The following is a 13,737-nucleotide window of genomic DNA, read 5'->3' as shown; positions in this document are numbered from 1 at the left end:
TAAGAAACACTGGTTTAACAAGTCTTGGTTATGACAATTCATATTTATTTTATTATTCCAATTTATATCACTGCCCATATCCCCTTAATATTACAGTATTAGAAACACAAATAGTATTCAGTTAATACAAACCAAGTATTTAGAGCAACATAATTTCTTCATGAAACCAAGAAATCAGTAGCTTTTTGTTGAGGTTTTCCTACTAACGATTAAGACTGCTATTGTACCTAATCATTTTGGCCGGGTGAAGAGGTTGTATTTGATTGTCTCCTCTCACGGGCTTCATGCAAATTGCCTGGGGGGAGGAAACCTGCCTGGACTTGTTTCTTACTTCCTCTTTTTTCTCTCTGCCGATATGTAGCAAGCCAGGTAGCTCTCAATGAGAGCTAAGTCCTTTAAATATGTTTTGCTTTTGTTTTGCTTTCTGTAAATAAATTATTTTTATAGATATGCCTGGTGTGTGTGACTTTTCTGATCTCTCCTGGGCTAAAGGCTTTCCCAGCATTCTGCCAACACTTTTATTTTAAATTCATACTAAAAACCTTTATCTGAATTTTATAAATGATGGAAACAACTTATTACTCTGATCATCTTCATAGAATCACAGGGTTGGAAGGGTCCTTGGAGGTCTTCTACAGTAGTCAATTCTCAGCCCAGACCAGGAATCCTCAAACCATCATAAATGGTGATCCAACCTTTGCTTGAAAACCTCCAGTGATAGAGCACCCATGACTCCAGAAGGCAAGCTGTTCCTACATAATAGCTCTCATGGCCAGGAAATTACTTCCTGTTCCCATTTTGGATTACCCTCTATAAAGTTTCCACCCATTGCTTCAGGTACTATGGAAAATAAAGTTCACATTCTCTTCCTTGTGAAAGCCCTTCAAATACTGGAACACTGGTATCACGTCTCCTCTGTTCTTTAGGCTAAAGGTACCCAGTTCCTTTAACCATTCTTCACAGTACTTAGCCTCCATCTTTGTTACTTTGTCACTCTTCTTTGCACCCTTTCCTGTTCCTTGGTGTCCTTCAGAGTATGGTGGAAATCAGAACTAGATACAGTATTCCAGATACGGCCTGACTGGAGCAGCATAGAATGGAATTGCTTCCTATGACCCTGATGCTATCTATATCTCTATTGACGCAGCCCAAGATGGCACATTGGTCTTTTTGGGCAACTGCAGTACAGGCTCATGCTTAATTTGTGATCAGGACACCCAGATCCTTCTACTGCTGTCTATCTTGTACCTGTGCATCTGGTTTTGGCTAAGTGCAGAACTCACCACTGAACTGCATATTGTTGGATATGGCCCATGGGACGCGGTGGCGCTGCGGGTTAAACCGCTTGAGCTGCCGATCGGAAGGTCGGCGGTTTGAAACTGCGCGGCGGGGTGAGCTCCCGTTGCTAGTCCCAGCTCCTGCTCACCTAGCAGTTCGAAAACATGCAAATGTGAGTAGATCAATAGGTACCGCTTCGGCGGGAAGGTAACGGCGCTCCGTGTCATGCTGGCCACATGACCCGGAAGTGTCTCCGGACAACGCCGGCTCTAAGGCTTAGAAATGGAGATGAGCACTGCCTCCTAGAGTCGGACACGACTGGACTTTACGTCAAGGGAAACCTTTACCTTTACTAAGTCTATCAAGATCCTTATGAGCCTGTCTTCTGAGATGTTAGCAATTCCCCCTTGCTTTGTGTCATCTGCAAATTTGATTAACATCCCTTTTATCCCCTCATCTAAGTAACTGATGAAAAAATTGAAGAGCACTAAGCCCTGGAAAGAACCCACGAATATAACATTTCTTACCTCCTCCACGTAATCATAGCTCTATTAAGGGTATGGTTGTTCATCCAAATATGAATCCATCTGGTAGTGGCACATCCATCCCACATTGTTCTATTCTATTAAGTGGCTATTAGTTTTATCAAATGCCTTACTAAAGGCTAAGTACATTAAATCTACAATATTCCCTTGGTCTACTAATCTAGTCACTTTGTAGAAAGAAAAAAGGGCAGCCTTGCATTACCTATTTTTAACGAACTCCTGCTGGCTTTTAGTAATCACATCGTTCCTTTCTAAGTGCTTGTAAACCCAGTGCTTGATGATCTTACTATTTTCCCAGGTATTGATATAAAGTTGATTGGTCTGTAGTTATCAGCCCCACTAGGTAGACCAAACCATGAAATCAATTCCACATCTCTATCTTTATAGAGACTGGCTATAATAAAAGAGTCTTGCAAGTCTAATTGTGCTGTACTTCCTTCTCCTTCTTACAGTGAATTATGGAGGTGTCTGTCTTAGCTGTATCAGACAGTCCACATTCCCATGGATTGAGATCTAGCCACTGTGGTCCAAGCAATTCTCAACAGCATGTTGAATATTATTTGCAAAGCATGTGCTAAGCACTCTTTAGGGACTGGCTAGATGCTGACAAAATCCTGAGGGTATAGCAGAATGGATTCAGAGCAGGTCAATCTATCTTGTATAAGGCCTTAGTGGCATAACATCTGTCAGAAAAATATACCCCAAATCATTCCTATATGCAATATTTACTGATTTGAAATCAGACTTCCATCCCTAGAGAAAGATTCTGGATGAAACTTTAAGACCACCTCTATCAATCCATAATGTCTTCTGCTTATCTGCATCCTTAAGGTTGCATGCAGTTTGATGTGATATAGATCATTAGAGAAGTCCATCAGGAATGCATTTTAGTTCCATCATTATTTAACCTTGACATTAATTCATTGGTGGGTTATCTTGATAGTCTGGAATTCATTAGCTATGAGACACATTTCTTTCTTATCCTACGCCAATGACTCAGTAATAGTCCCAACCCTTATAGGGATGAGAACAGCACTCCAGGCATAGGTACTTATTACAGACAGGAATTCCTCTCATTAATTATAATAAAACTAAAGTGGTGATTTTAATAAGTCTTTTAATCATAAATGGCAATCAAACAAGAATATTACAAATCAGGTATCCAATTCCAAATATTTGGGGAGGGCTGTGCATGAAACAGGGACACAAGAAGGACATGTTATTGACTAAGCCCAGAGAACTGCACTAACCTCAAATTTTCTTGAATTAAAGGTGGACATTATATGCCAGTGTCCATTAACATTTTCAAGGCTAAACTCTAGTCCAACTACTGCATGGCCTTCAGCACTATCTGCATTATTCTACTCTTTAGCTGACTAGGTAGAATTGACATGTTTTATATTTCTTTTATCTTGGCAGATAAGATTCAGCTGTCACTCTTAATGTGGCCAAATTCTGTACAGTACTGTGGCTTGTACAGACTGCCAAATATGCTTCAGGATTTGGCCATGATGAACTAATTAGGTCAAGTTTTATTTGGCACAGACTGATATGAAAATATTTTTTCTACTTTGTTATGTGCTCACTGTAATGCTTTTATTTTGTACTGTCAAGCACCCCTTTTAGGCATGCATGCAATGTCACAGCTCATGCAGAAAAGGAGCAGGGCTTGTACTGCACCATTACTAGGCTGCTTTGGTTACTCTGAACCCCTTTGCCACCCATGGACTCCATTGGATATTTTTTACTTTTGGATACCTAACGAAAAGGATCAGTATACCAGCTGCCCAGTGAATTCTTCACATGGCAAAATGAAAAAAAAGAAAAAGAAAAAGCAGAACTTCCAAACTCCCATTTTGGTTCCATCTTCTCCAACAAATTGTTTTTCATCTGGAAATTGCAAAAGGCAGGATGAAGGGGCAAGAGTGAAATTTGAGACTGATAGAAACATGTTCAGGGAATACCTCTTTACTTTGAACAAGCTTCAGTCTCCAGGACAAGATGAACTGAAAGAACTAGTGTATCATGTGGTTGATCCCTTATGTATTATTGTTCATAAATCAGGGAGAACTGGTAAAATGCCAGATGTCTGGAGATAACATATTCTTATATTCAGAATGGGGAAAAAAATGAAGATCTAGCATACACCAGGCAGTCTGAAGTGTTATCTGGGAAGATTCTAAAGGAGATCATAAATAATCCATCTGTAAGTAATGTACTGGAAAACAATTTAATAATTACCAGCATGAACGTGCAAAAACAAATTTTGTCAAACTTACCTAATTTTTTCACTGGGTAACTTTCTTAATAGATTGTGGGATGGCTATAAAAATAATATACCCTAACTATAGCAAAGCATCTGATCAAGAATCCTATGACATTCTGATTAGCAAACTGGTTAATGATGGACTGGATTGCATGACAATTCAGTGTCAAGGATACTACAAACAGTTTAATAATACACAATTTGACATTGAGGATCAGATCAATATATTGGATTTAATTTTTTTTAACAAAATGCAGTGAAACCTCAGAATTTTGGGAGAGGCAATATCTGTTGCTCCTGAATGTTATTTCAATAGGAACGTATATTACTGCAATGATTTTCCTCATTGCCATAATGACATCATTTGCTGCATTTTGCTATGCAACTGATTTTAATCACCATGGATGCTGAAAAATTATTGTAAGCATAACTGGACACTGGCTGGACACTTCAGATGTAACAGACTTTTTTTTATTATTATAGTATCAGGTGCTGTCCAGATGGAAATTTGGTTCACTGCATCAAAAGAGATTTCTCTGTTTAAAATCTACTTTTAGGAAACAGGCAGACATGAACTCTTCACTGAAATACATTTTTTTCCTGATTTGCTTTGGGTATTAACTATCAACCATTAGGAAAGTGTTTTAGAATTACATGCAATTGCTTTTTGGAAACAGATTTTCAATTGCAATCCAATATTTTGAAGATACAGTGAGTATGCAGAAGATATCCAGTGTTACTTATGAATGCTAATTTTGAAAAAGCAAACAGAAGATCATGTGAAAAACTGCAAACTAGCATTAAAAGAAATTGGGAACTGTTTAGAAGTATACTGTAACAGGATGCAATATACTGCCACATCTTGGAAACAAACAAAACAAAACAAAACAAAAGAATCTGACATAGTTACATTGCAAGCAATATACCAGCAAATAGAACTATTGACATTCCCATCCTTGAAGCTTCTTTCCATGTAGCCACTGAATTTATTACAAGTATATTTGTAAAATAACTTATAAATCCAGTGGGCAAACAGGAATATCACTTTCAAAATGTATATAATAGTAAAAATGTTAAGTATAACATATAAAACTTGTCATGTTTTGTCCCAGAATTTATATGGGCAAGATTATTACAGTCCTGAAAGTTAGGAGTGGGGAACATTTACAAAATATACAAAAATCAGAGAATAGGAGCCCCTTTAATAAAGTATTTTATGGAGCAAGGACAATAGATCTCAGATCTTTGTTCCACTACAGAACAAATTAAAATAAATAATGAAATAACTTTATTAAGAAAACAAATGAAATGGATATTGTCACTAAATAACTTAATATCTAAGGGAAAAAATAAGAATATTCCAATATTTACCATTGATCTGATTTTCAGATATTGTATTTTTCCTTTTCCAAAGTGTTTAACCAAGATTATTGATAAATGCTTCACAAGAAAAAAATTATATTCTCTTTTAAAACAATTTTGTTCAATTAGATATACAAGTTTGACATATACCAGATATACCAGATATTTTATAAACTAATAAAAAACCAATTACAGCTGCTCTTTCTCCAACCAATGTTTAATGGTAAGCATGGATAAGATAAATACATATTTTTAAAATTTCCTTCCTGGGTTTCTTTTTTTCCCTCTTATGTACTACATTTTTCCCCCTGAAAGCAGCATTGTTAACAATTAGGAAAACAGCAGAAACAGCAAGGTAATGTTGAGGCTAAATTTTGCTAAGTTTTGTTTTATATGAAAATATAGAATAAAAGTACAAAGTAATAAAAAAAGAACCAATAGGACACCTGTAAACATAGTTTTAATTGATATAATCTTCTCTAAAAGGGGAGGTCTTACATTTCTCAAACAATTCCTCTTTTCTTAGCTCTCAAATATTTTAAGAATATCAATTTATTTACTGTATTTTAGCATTTCTTCTTCTAATTTAGTATTAAGAGGAAAAGTAAGTATAATAGAGCACATTAAAATGTGTTTTTTCTCTTGTTTCTAATAAATAATATACTATTTATTTATTTTATATATTAATGTTTTTAATTGATAAAATATTTGTATATATCTCTTTGCTCTGTAATCCCCTTGCCAAAGGGATTTCTGAAACATCAGGGCTTTTATACAACGACAAAAATAATTGCTACTTGGAATATTTTTCTGCCTGCCCTCCTTTTTTCTCTCTATACTTTTCAATATTTTAATTAACTATTGAATTGATTATCATATTTGCAGATAAAAAAATAAGTTTGACAGGTAATACCCTAGAAGACATAAAGAAAAATGTAATTATACACAATATTATAAAGTTGAAGAAATGGACTAAATGACATTTAATAGAAACATGTGTGAAGTTCTTCATTTAGATAACAAAAATCAAATACTATGGAAGGTCTGAGAAACATTTCATCTTTAGCATTAAAAAAATCATTTTCTTCATCTTTATTGGTAATATTACTTGGATAAATATAATTTGCAATACAAAAGACTTCAAGTGAATTATTCTGAAGAAACATCAAAAGCTTGGTAAACAATACTGATTATGTCAATCACCAACACAGTATTTCTATACTGCCTGGTACCCTGAAATGGATTATGGATTAGGATCCTGTGTCCACCCTGCTGGTGAGTCTGAACCAAACAGATTACACTGTACAGTTAAAGAAAAACTCCCTATATTTGCTGGTTTTCTTTTAAATTTGAAAATATTATTTGGGCACAGACTTTTGGACCAAAAAGTAAAGATTGGTTTCTGGCTATTTGAAGTTATTTCTTTTAACTTTCTGAAGCTAATGGATAGAAACTAATAATAGCAGAAATTAACTAGAATTAATGATTAATTTTCACTTGTTAATCATTTCTAATGCTTTGAATATTTATAGATACAAATGCTGTAATATATATTATTCTGTAATTAAGAAAAATATGTTGAATCACTAAGTGACTTGGGATATAACAGGGTTTGTTACATTGGATCATCACTGAATTGCAATCTTATCTACTGGTTGTGTTGACACACTATATGTAACGTAATGTAACGTAACGTAATGTAACGTAACACATTTTATGTAGATTCCAGTGATAAGATAAATTCTTCATCATTTGACAAATTTAATTATTTGGCCACTTGATTATCCCCAAATATAGGTTTTTAGAAGCTTACTTGTTATTCAGCCTTATTACTTCATTTTTATAAGGAGACTACATATTAGAGAAAGGATTACATAGTTTATACAAAACAGATTGTATCCTGTGCAGTAATACAAAGATGATGTGATAGTGATACTTGTTACCAACATGGTCATATTTAACTTTAAGAGAACAAACTTTAAAAAATGATTGGTAAAATGAAAGCTGCAAGTCTACATAATCAGGAAGCAAACTGAAAATAAACTGCCTAAATGATAATGCAGACATATATACATTTGTGTGGGACCAGGTTCCCATACTTGAAAAATGGTATTGTAAAATGGGAAATGTGCAAGAAAAGAAGAAATGGGAAGAGAAGAAAGAAAGTGGAGTCATTTTCTGACTCCTTGGGGGATGCTGCTTTCGCGAACGTTTTCTTGGCAGACTATAGAGCGGGGTGGTTTGCCACTGCCTTCCCCAGGCGTAATTACCTTTTCCCCAGCAAACTGGGAAGAGAAGGAAAGGGGGAAAATGCCATCCAAAATGATAAAGGACTGGTGTGGCTTCTTATGAATAAAAAAGACCAGAGCATCTACAGCTTTTTAGCTTGAAGCAAAAGTGGATGAGTGAAGACTGAGTTATATTTTATTCATTACTTTATTTTTTATAATAAAATGTTAAAATGAAGGAATAGTTTATCTTCAAAAATTTCTGGGCATTCCCTTCACTGAATGGGGAACTCCCACCCCCAAATATAAGAAGGTTCTACCCCAAAAGAAATCTCTCTTCAGAAATGTTCTTTTATCCACAGCAGAGTAATTCAAGGGAATACAAACATGCCATTAATACTTTATGCCACAATTTCTTATCCTCAGCAACTTTAAGGCGACTGGACCTCAACTCTCAGAAATCCCCAGCCAGCATGCTGGCGAGGGATTTCTGGGAAGTCCACACATCTTAAAAGGTTTTGAGGCTGAGAAACACTGCTTTAGGGGAACGTACCGCACCATCCAATTAGTTCCGACCGGCGGCCCCTCCGAACGCTCACGAAGCGACGACCCACGTGACTCGGACTGTTCAAAGCCTATCCCCCTCAAAACAGTGCTTGGGGGGAAAGGCCCTTTCTTGTCCTTCTTTCATGCCTATTTACACCCTGCCGCTCTCTGAATGGGGCCGTATATCTAAGCATTGGGTTCTGCCTCTGACTGGACGGGGCTGCACGCCGATGCCCGGGCCTCACCTGCTATCCGTCTGCGTAGACTCCTGGCCGAGAAGCAAGGACTCCCCCTCCTGAAGACGAGAGCGGAAAAGGCCTGCAACGGCTCCTCCGCCAGGTGATCTCACTGAGTAAGGCAAAAAGAGATGTACATTAGGCCTAGGCGAGAAGAAAACGCGCACGCAACCCTCTGAAAAAAGATAAGCGAACCTCCTCGACTGAAACTCCACAGCCAGCGCCATAACATCTTTGATTTTATGCGTCATCTGCGTCAGGCCGGCTTTCCGGAGCCGAGAGCGGGAGAGCACGTGCTTAGGCCATCGGCTGCATAAACTTTATGATATAGAGGTACGCAAGTAACAATCTCCGAGTTCCTTTAGAATCTTTTTTTTTCTTCATAAACCAACTTATTTCGAGTCCTTTTAGAATCTTTTTTCCGGGCAAGTATTTTTTTCCGCGTTTCTTTACATTTATTTTTTCTTCTCTGGCCTGAAATGAAGGAAAATATTGAGGAAACAATCGAGGATTGTACCCTAGAGATCTTGGAAAAGGTAATGGGAGTCCTCCAAAAAACCTCATAGCTGGAGCTCGGACTGGGAAGTGGAAAAAACTATTGCCAAGAAAACATTAAAGTAATTAGATTTGAAGTTGAAGTTTGAAGTCTTTATGACTGATTTATCTAACAAGAGAAAGCTCTGTAAAGATTAAAAGGACTAAAAAGTACACCTTCACTCACACTTTTTAATCCTTAAACACAGTCCTTTTACAAAGTAAGAAAGTGAGGGGTCTGGTTGCTTTGGGATGTTTATTTTAGGTAGGATGGGAAATCTACGAAGACCAATCCTTGCTGCAATATGTGAGACTTTTTTATTTGAGGGTGTTACAAGACTGGATATTCAAATAATTCTATACATTCATGTGACCTGCTTAGAAGTTTGATGAGGAGACAGCATATACATCATTGAAATAAAGAAACGCTAAATTATTATTAAAGATATTATGGAATTATCATACTATTTTGGATTTTCAGGACACGCTAAACTATAAATGGTGGCTTCATGCCACATGTTAGGCTAAAATGTGGTTCAGTAGTTTGTGTTTTGGCATGCTGTGTGAACAAAGCCATTGTTCTGGTACAGCTAAATTTAATAGTACGACTCATAAGCTATTTTCTCTGTCAGCCGCGGCCTTTGCTTAAAATATGAGTATTAGGGATTTGACCTGCAAAAATCCAGATGACTACAGAAAACCTCTTTGCTACCATCTAGAAGTTACCTGGATTTATGCAGCTCAGATCTATTACACCTGAACATAATTCTATAGGTATAGACATTTTTATTGCCTAAATTTCTTTACAAAAAACCAAAAGCTGAATTAGAAAAAGTGTTAGCATTTCTTGTTACTTTTTTTTCTTAGTGGACACAATGCAGTTCAATCACAGCTGTATTAAAACTTTGCATTTCTTTGTTGTTTCCTTAAGCAGACAGATTTGTCATGGTGAGCAGAGGGAAAGGAAATACAGTGCTAAAAAGAAACAGATCCATCTTTAGGTAATAATGGCTGTGTTTACACAATGGACTGCTTATAGTAAGCTGAATTGTGGTTTACTCGACCCAAATTGCATGGCACATTGAATCATCCATTACTGGGTGGATTTGTACAGCACATTTGGTGATTAGCTTGTTTGCAGTTCAAAGTACCATGCAACAGAAACACTCGCATTATTATGCTGTCTTTTCTCTCTACGGAAATTTATAAGTAATAAAGAATTCATATTACTCTCCCAGTTAATGGCCAATTGGGGCTGATGAAAATCAATGCGTTCATGGACAGCACTTGAAGACAACAAGGGTTGAATCCTCTGCAAGTTCTGTTGTCAGAAGGTCTATTGAGAAAAATACATGTCCAAAGGACCAGCTGGCTGCCCTTCCAATCTTCTTGAGAAAAGTTGGGGATCAAGGTTGTTACCTCCCTTGCTGAGGTTATTTCTTTGGGGATTTAAAGGTTGTTCAAAGATAGGCTATGACAATATATTTACTTAATTAGTATATTAGGGAGATTATTCTGAATTTAGGATATGTAGGCTAATAGGCATTTTATGTGGCTAATTGGAGCATTTAAACTGTGACTAATTAGAACAGCCTGCTTAGTATACAAATGAAACAATGAATAGGAACTCTGCAGTGCCTGGCCCAGAACATTTTTGCAGAAGGGCCTAGCAGCTGTAAACAAAACCTTAAGCAGGAAGCAGATAAATGCCAAGACTGGGAAGAGACATCCATGTAGATGGGAATGAAAACTTGTGCCACCTGGAAAGGGTAACAACTTGTTGCAAGAAAGATAGCAGAGTTCTCATAATAAAGATACATGCCAGAGAATATCAATGGGGTCATTTAATAGCTTTCAAAATGTGCCCATAATTAAAGTTTTAATCTGATCATTTGAAGTCCACAGAGAAATGGAAGTCAAAATATATACTCAGTGATAAAGCAAAAAATCAGGAAAGTTAAAGCCTGTCATCATGTGAAAGCTGTAGTTTAGATCAAGAAAATCTGAGGATTGGTCCTTCCCATATTTTTTTTCTTAATAATGTTTAAAGCTGCTTAAAATAGCCAGACATACCTGTCAGTCTGGTATATCACAAATATCTATGATTCAATCACAGAGAATATTGATAGTAGTCCTAGATCCTTCCCATTAATCATGACCATTTTCTTGCTACTGATTATATAATCTTATAGCTTCATCCATGCATTGTTATAGCATTAAAAGCCAACTTTTATTAGTGGTATATCAGAATAGTAATGTTTCAGTGATACTAGAAGATGCTATAAATCGCTGATGAGGAAATGGCCCTGTCTCAGGGATTGGGGAAAGGCATAGCCAATGAAGGCAGGAAAAAAAAAAGCAAGGCATACAAACCGAGTATTTCCAAATACTCCTTTTTTTTTTTTGCACCTTTGAGTCACTGTGGACTCCTGGCCACTGCCAGGACAAGTCCCTGCAGTTTTCTTAGCAAGGTTTTTCAGAAGTGGTTTGACCTGGCCTCCTTCCTAGGGCTGAGAGAGAGGGACTGGCCCAAGGTCAACCAGCTGGCTTTGTACGTAAGGTGGGACTAGAACTCATGGTCTCCCAGTTTCTAGCCTGGTGCCTTTAATCACTACACCAAACTGGCTCTCTAAATACTCTCCTAGGTTGCCATAAAGAACTCTGGCATACATTCAGATTTAATAGAAAACCTAGTCACATCAGAGTTACTACATGATTAGAGTGTGACCCTATGTGAGGTATAGCACTATGGCACTGAAGTAGTTGCCCTGTAGAAATAATAATTAACCAAGGCCATGTATATACCTGCTCCCTATGGCAACAATGCAAATAATGAAAGAAAAATATTGGAAGGACATTGACTACCCCAGGGAAGAATTGTATCTGTATTAAGGATGTTCTTGCAAACTAATTGGTCCTATTTTCCATAGTTTCCAGAAGTCTTTTTAAGTCCTGGCTTTGTTCCCAGACCTGGTGTTAGAGTGACTTATGGAGCCCCTGTGGAGTTTTTCTTGCATTCTGGGGAATGTTGTTTTGGTCCAGGCAGTCATATGGGTTTCTGTGTGTGTGTGTGTGTGAGGGTGTTAATCATTTTTTATTAATCTTTTTTAAAAAAGAGTGAGATAATGGTCAAGGAAAAAGAGAAAAGAAAGAAAAGAAAAAATAATTGATACCAGTTAAATGGACAAAGAAATTACAGAAGTTGTACAGTTAATGTTCAGTTTATCATTGATGAAAAATTAATTATAAAAAACAAACTGTTAGTTTTAATAATAAAGAAAAGGACTTCAGAGAACTTTTTGAATCTCTGCGCTGAGTGCCAAAGTCTCCTCTATTTTGTTATTTAAAGATACCATTAAAAAGGAAAAAGAAAAGTACTAAATACATTATAGGTGAATATTTAATTTCTGACTTCCCCTTTGTGGTACTTTGACTGATATAATCTATTTATAAAAATTTTAAAAGCTCATGTATTTTCATGTATTTCTGATTTTGATTCTTTGGTCATTTCTTTTCCCCTTTAAAACCTAAATGCTTAAATTTGCCTTGCTATATAATACGTACAGTCTCGTGTGGCTCAGAGTGGTAGGTGGCAGCATTGCAACCAAAACTCTCCCCACTGTTGGCAGATTGCTGGGAAAGCCTTTGGCCCAGGAGAGATCAGAAAAGTCACACACCAGGCATTTCTATAAAAATAATTTTATTTACAGAAAGCAAAACATATTTAAACGCTTCTGCATTCTTGCAGGCTCTCAGTGAGAGCTGCTAAAAACTCTCTACATGCCTACACAGAAGGGAAACAGAAACTAAAACAAGTCCAGGCAAGTTCTTCCCCCCAGGTGCAAAAATTAACAACTGAAAAGGGGACAGTTAAATTCAACCTCTTCACCCGGCCACAATGATTAGTTACCATAGTAACCTTAATCTGTAGTAGAAAACATTAACACTCCCCTTTTTATACTACAGGATAAGATGCAAACCAATTTTCTTTGACAACTCTGTCTTTCCATTCACGTTATTTTAACATTATCTCCCCTTTGGTTTAACAGAAAGCTACCATCCTTCTTCCTGTGTATTTCCAAACCTAGGTTGTTATAATTCCAAGGCTTTTTAATGTGAAATGGTTTTCGTGCAGGCTTCAAAATCAAGCCTTTTTTTGTTGTTGTTGGTGTGAACAGCAGCAAATCATCAACATAAATGCACAGATACATACAGCCTTGTTTGTCTTTCTTCATATATACACATGGGTTTGCTTTTCCTTTTTCAAAACCAAAATTCTGCAGCTTTTCATCTAATTTTTGGTTCCAGGGTCTAGCAGCTTGTTTTAACCCATAGATTGACTTCTGCAGTTCACAGACTAGATTCTCCCCTTTTTCATAGCCAGTGTCATGAGTAAGGATGGCGAGCAGGGGGCTCCCATCCAGGCTGTAAAGCGCATGCGTAGCACTGAGGAATTAGGTAGCCATTCCAAGAGACACCGATTGGGCCCGCCTTAACCTTTGTTGTTTATATATCTGGGTTTTTCCCACACTTCTTCAGTTTGTTAGGATTTCCCTGTTATGTAGCAACAGTAAAACACTAGAGACCTGTTCCTTGTCTCAGCGTGGTTCCTGGCTGTTAGGACAGCCAGGGGGTTGCTGCATGTATAATTTGTAGTCTAAATCACCATAGAGAAATGCAGTTTGAATGTCATAGTGGTGAACTGACATTCCTTTGAGTGCAATTTTTAACAGTAATCTAAT

The 13,737-nt window shown here is 36.9% G+C and overlaps 1 protein-coding gene across 2 annotated transcripts in view; it reads right to left on the bottom strand.

The window, feature by feature from the left end:
• Window positions 1-8,767, bottom strand: part of DELE1 (DAP3 binding cell death enhancer 1) — a 36,618-nt gene extending 27,851 nt beyond the window's left edge. The window contains exons 1-2 of one of the 2 annotated variants that reach the window (XM_063298611.1): window positions 8,657-8,767; window positions 8,471-8,573 (exon numbers count right to left, since the gene is read on the bottom strand). In XM_063298611.1, coding sequence (XP_063154681.1) covers window positions 8,471-8,573; window positions 8,657-8,693 — 140 coding nt within the window. In that variant the 5' untranslated portion in view covers window positions 8,694-8,767. The remainder of the gene's footprint in view (window positions 1-8,470; window positions 8,574-8,656) is intronic. The other variant, XM_063298610.1, reaches the window with a different exon arrangement.
• Between the last annotated feature and the right edge of the window lie 4,970 nt (window positions 8,768-13,737).

Source organism: Candoia aspera, chromosome 3 (assembly GCF_035149785.1).
Source record: "Candoia aspera isolate rCanAsp1 chromosome 3, rCanAsp1.hap2, whole genome shotgun sequence".
Classification (NCBI taxonomy): domain Eukaryota; kingdom Metazoa; phylum Chordata; class Lepidosauria; order Squamata; family Boidae; genus Candoia; species Candoia aspera.
The sequence above is the reverse complement of the archived record's forward strand: the minus strand, read 5'-3'. Positions and strand labels throughout refer to the sequence as shown.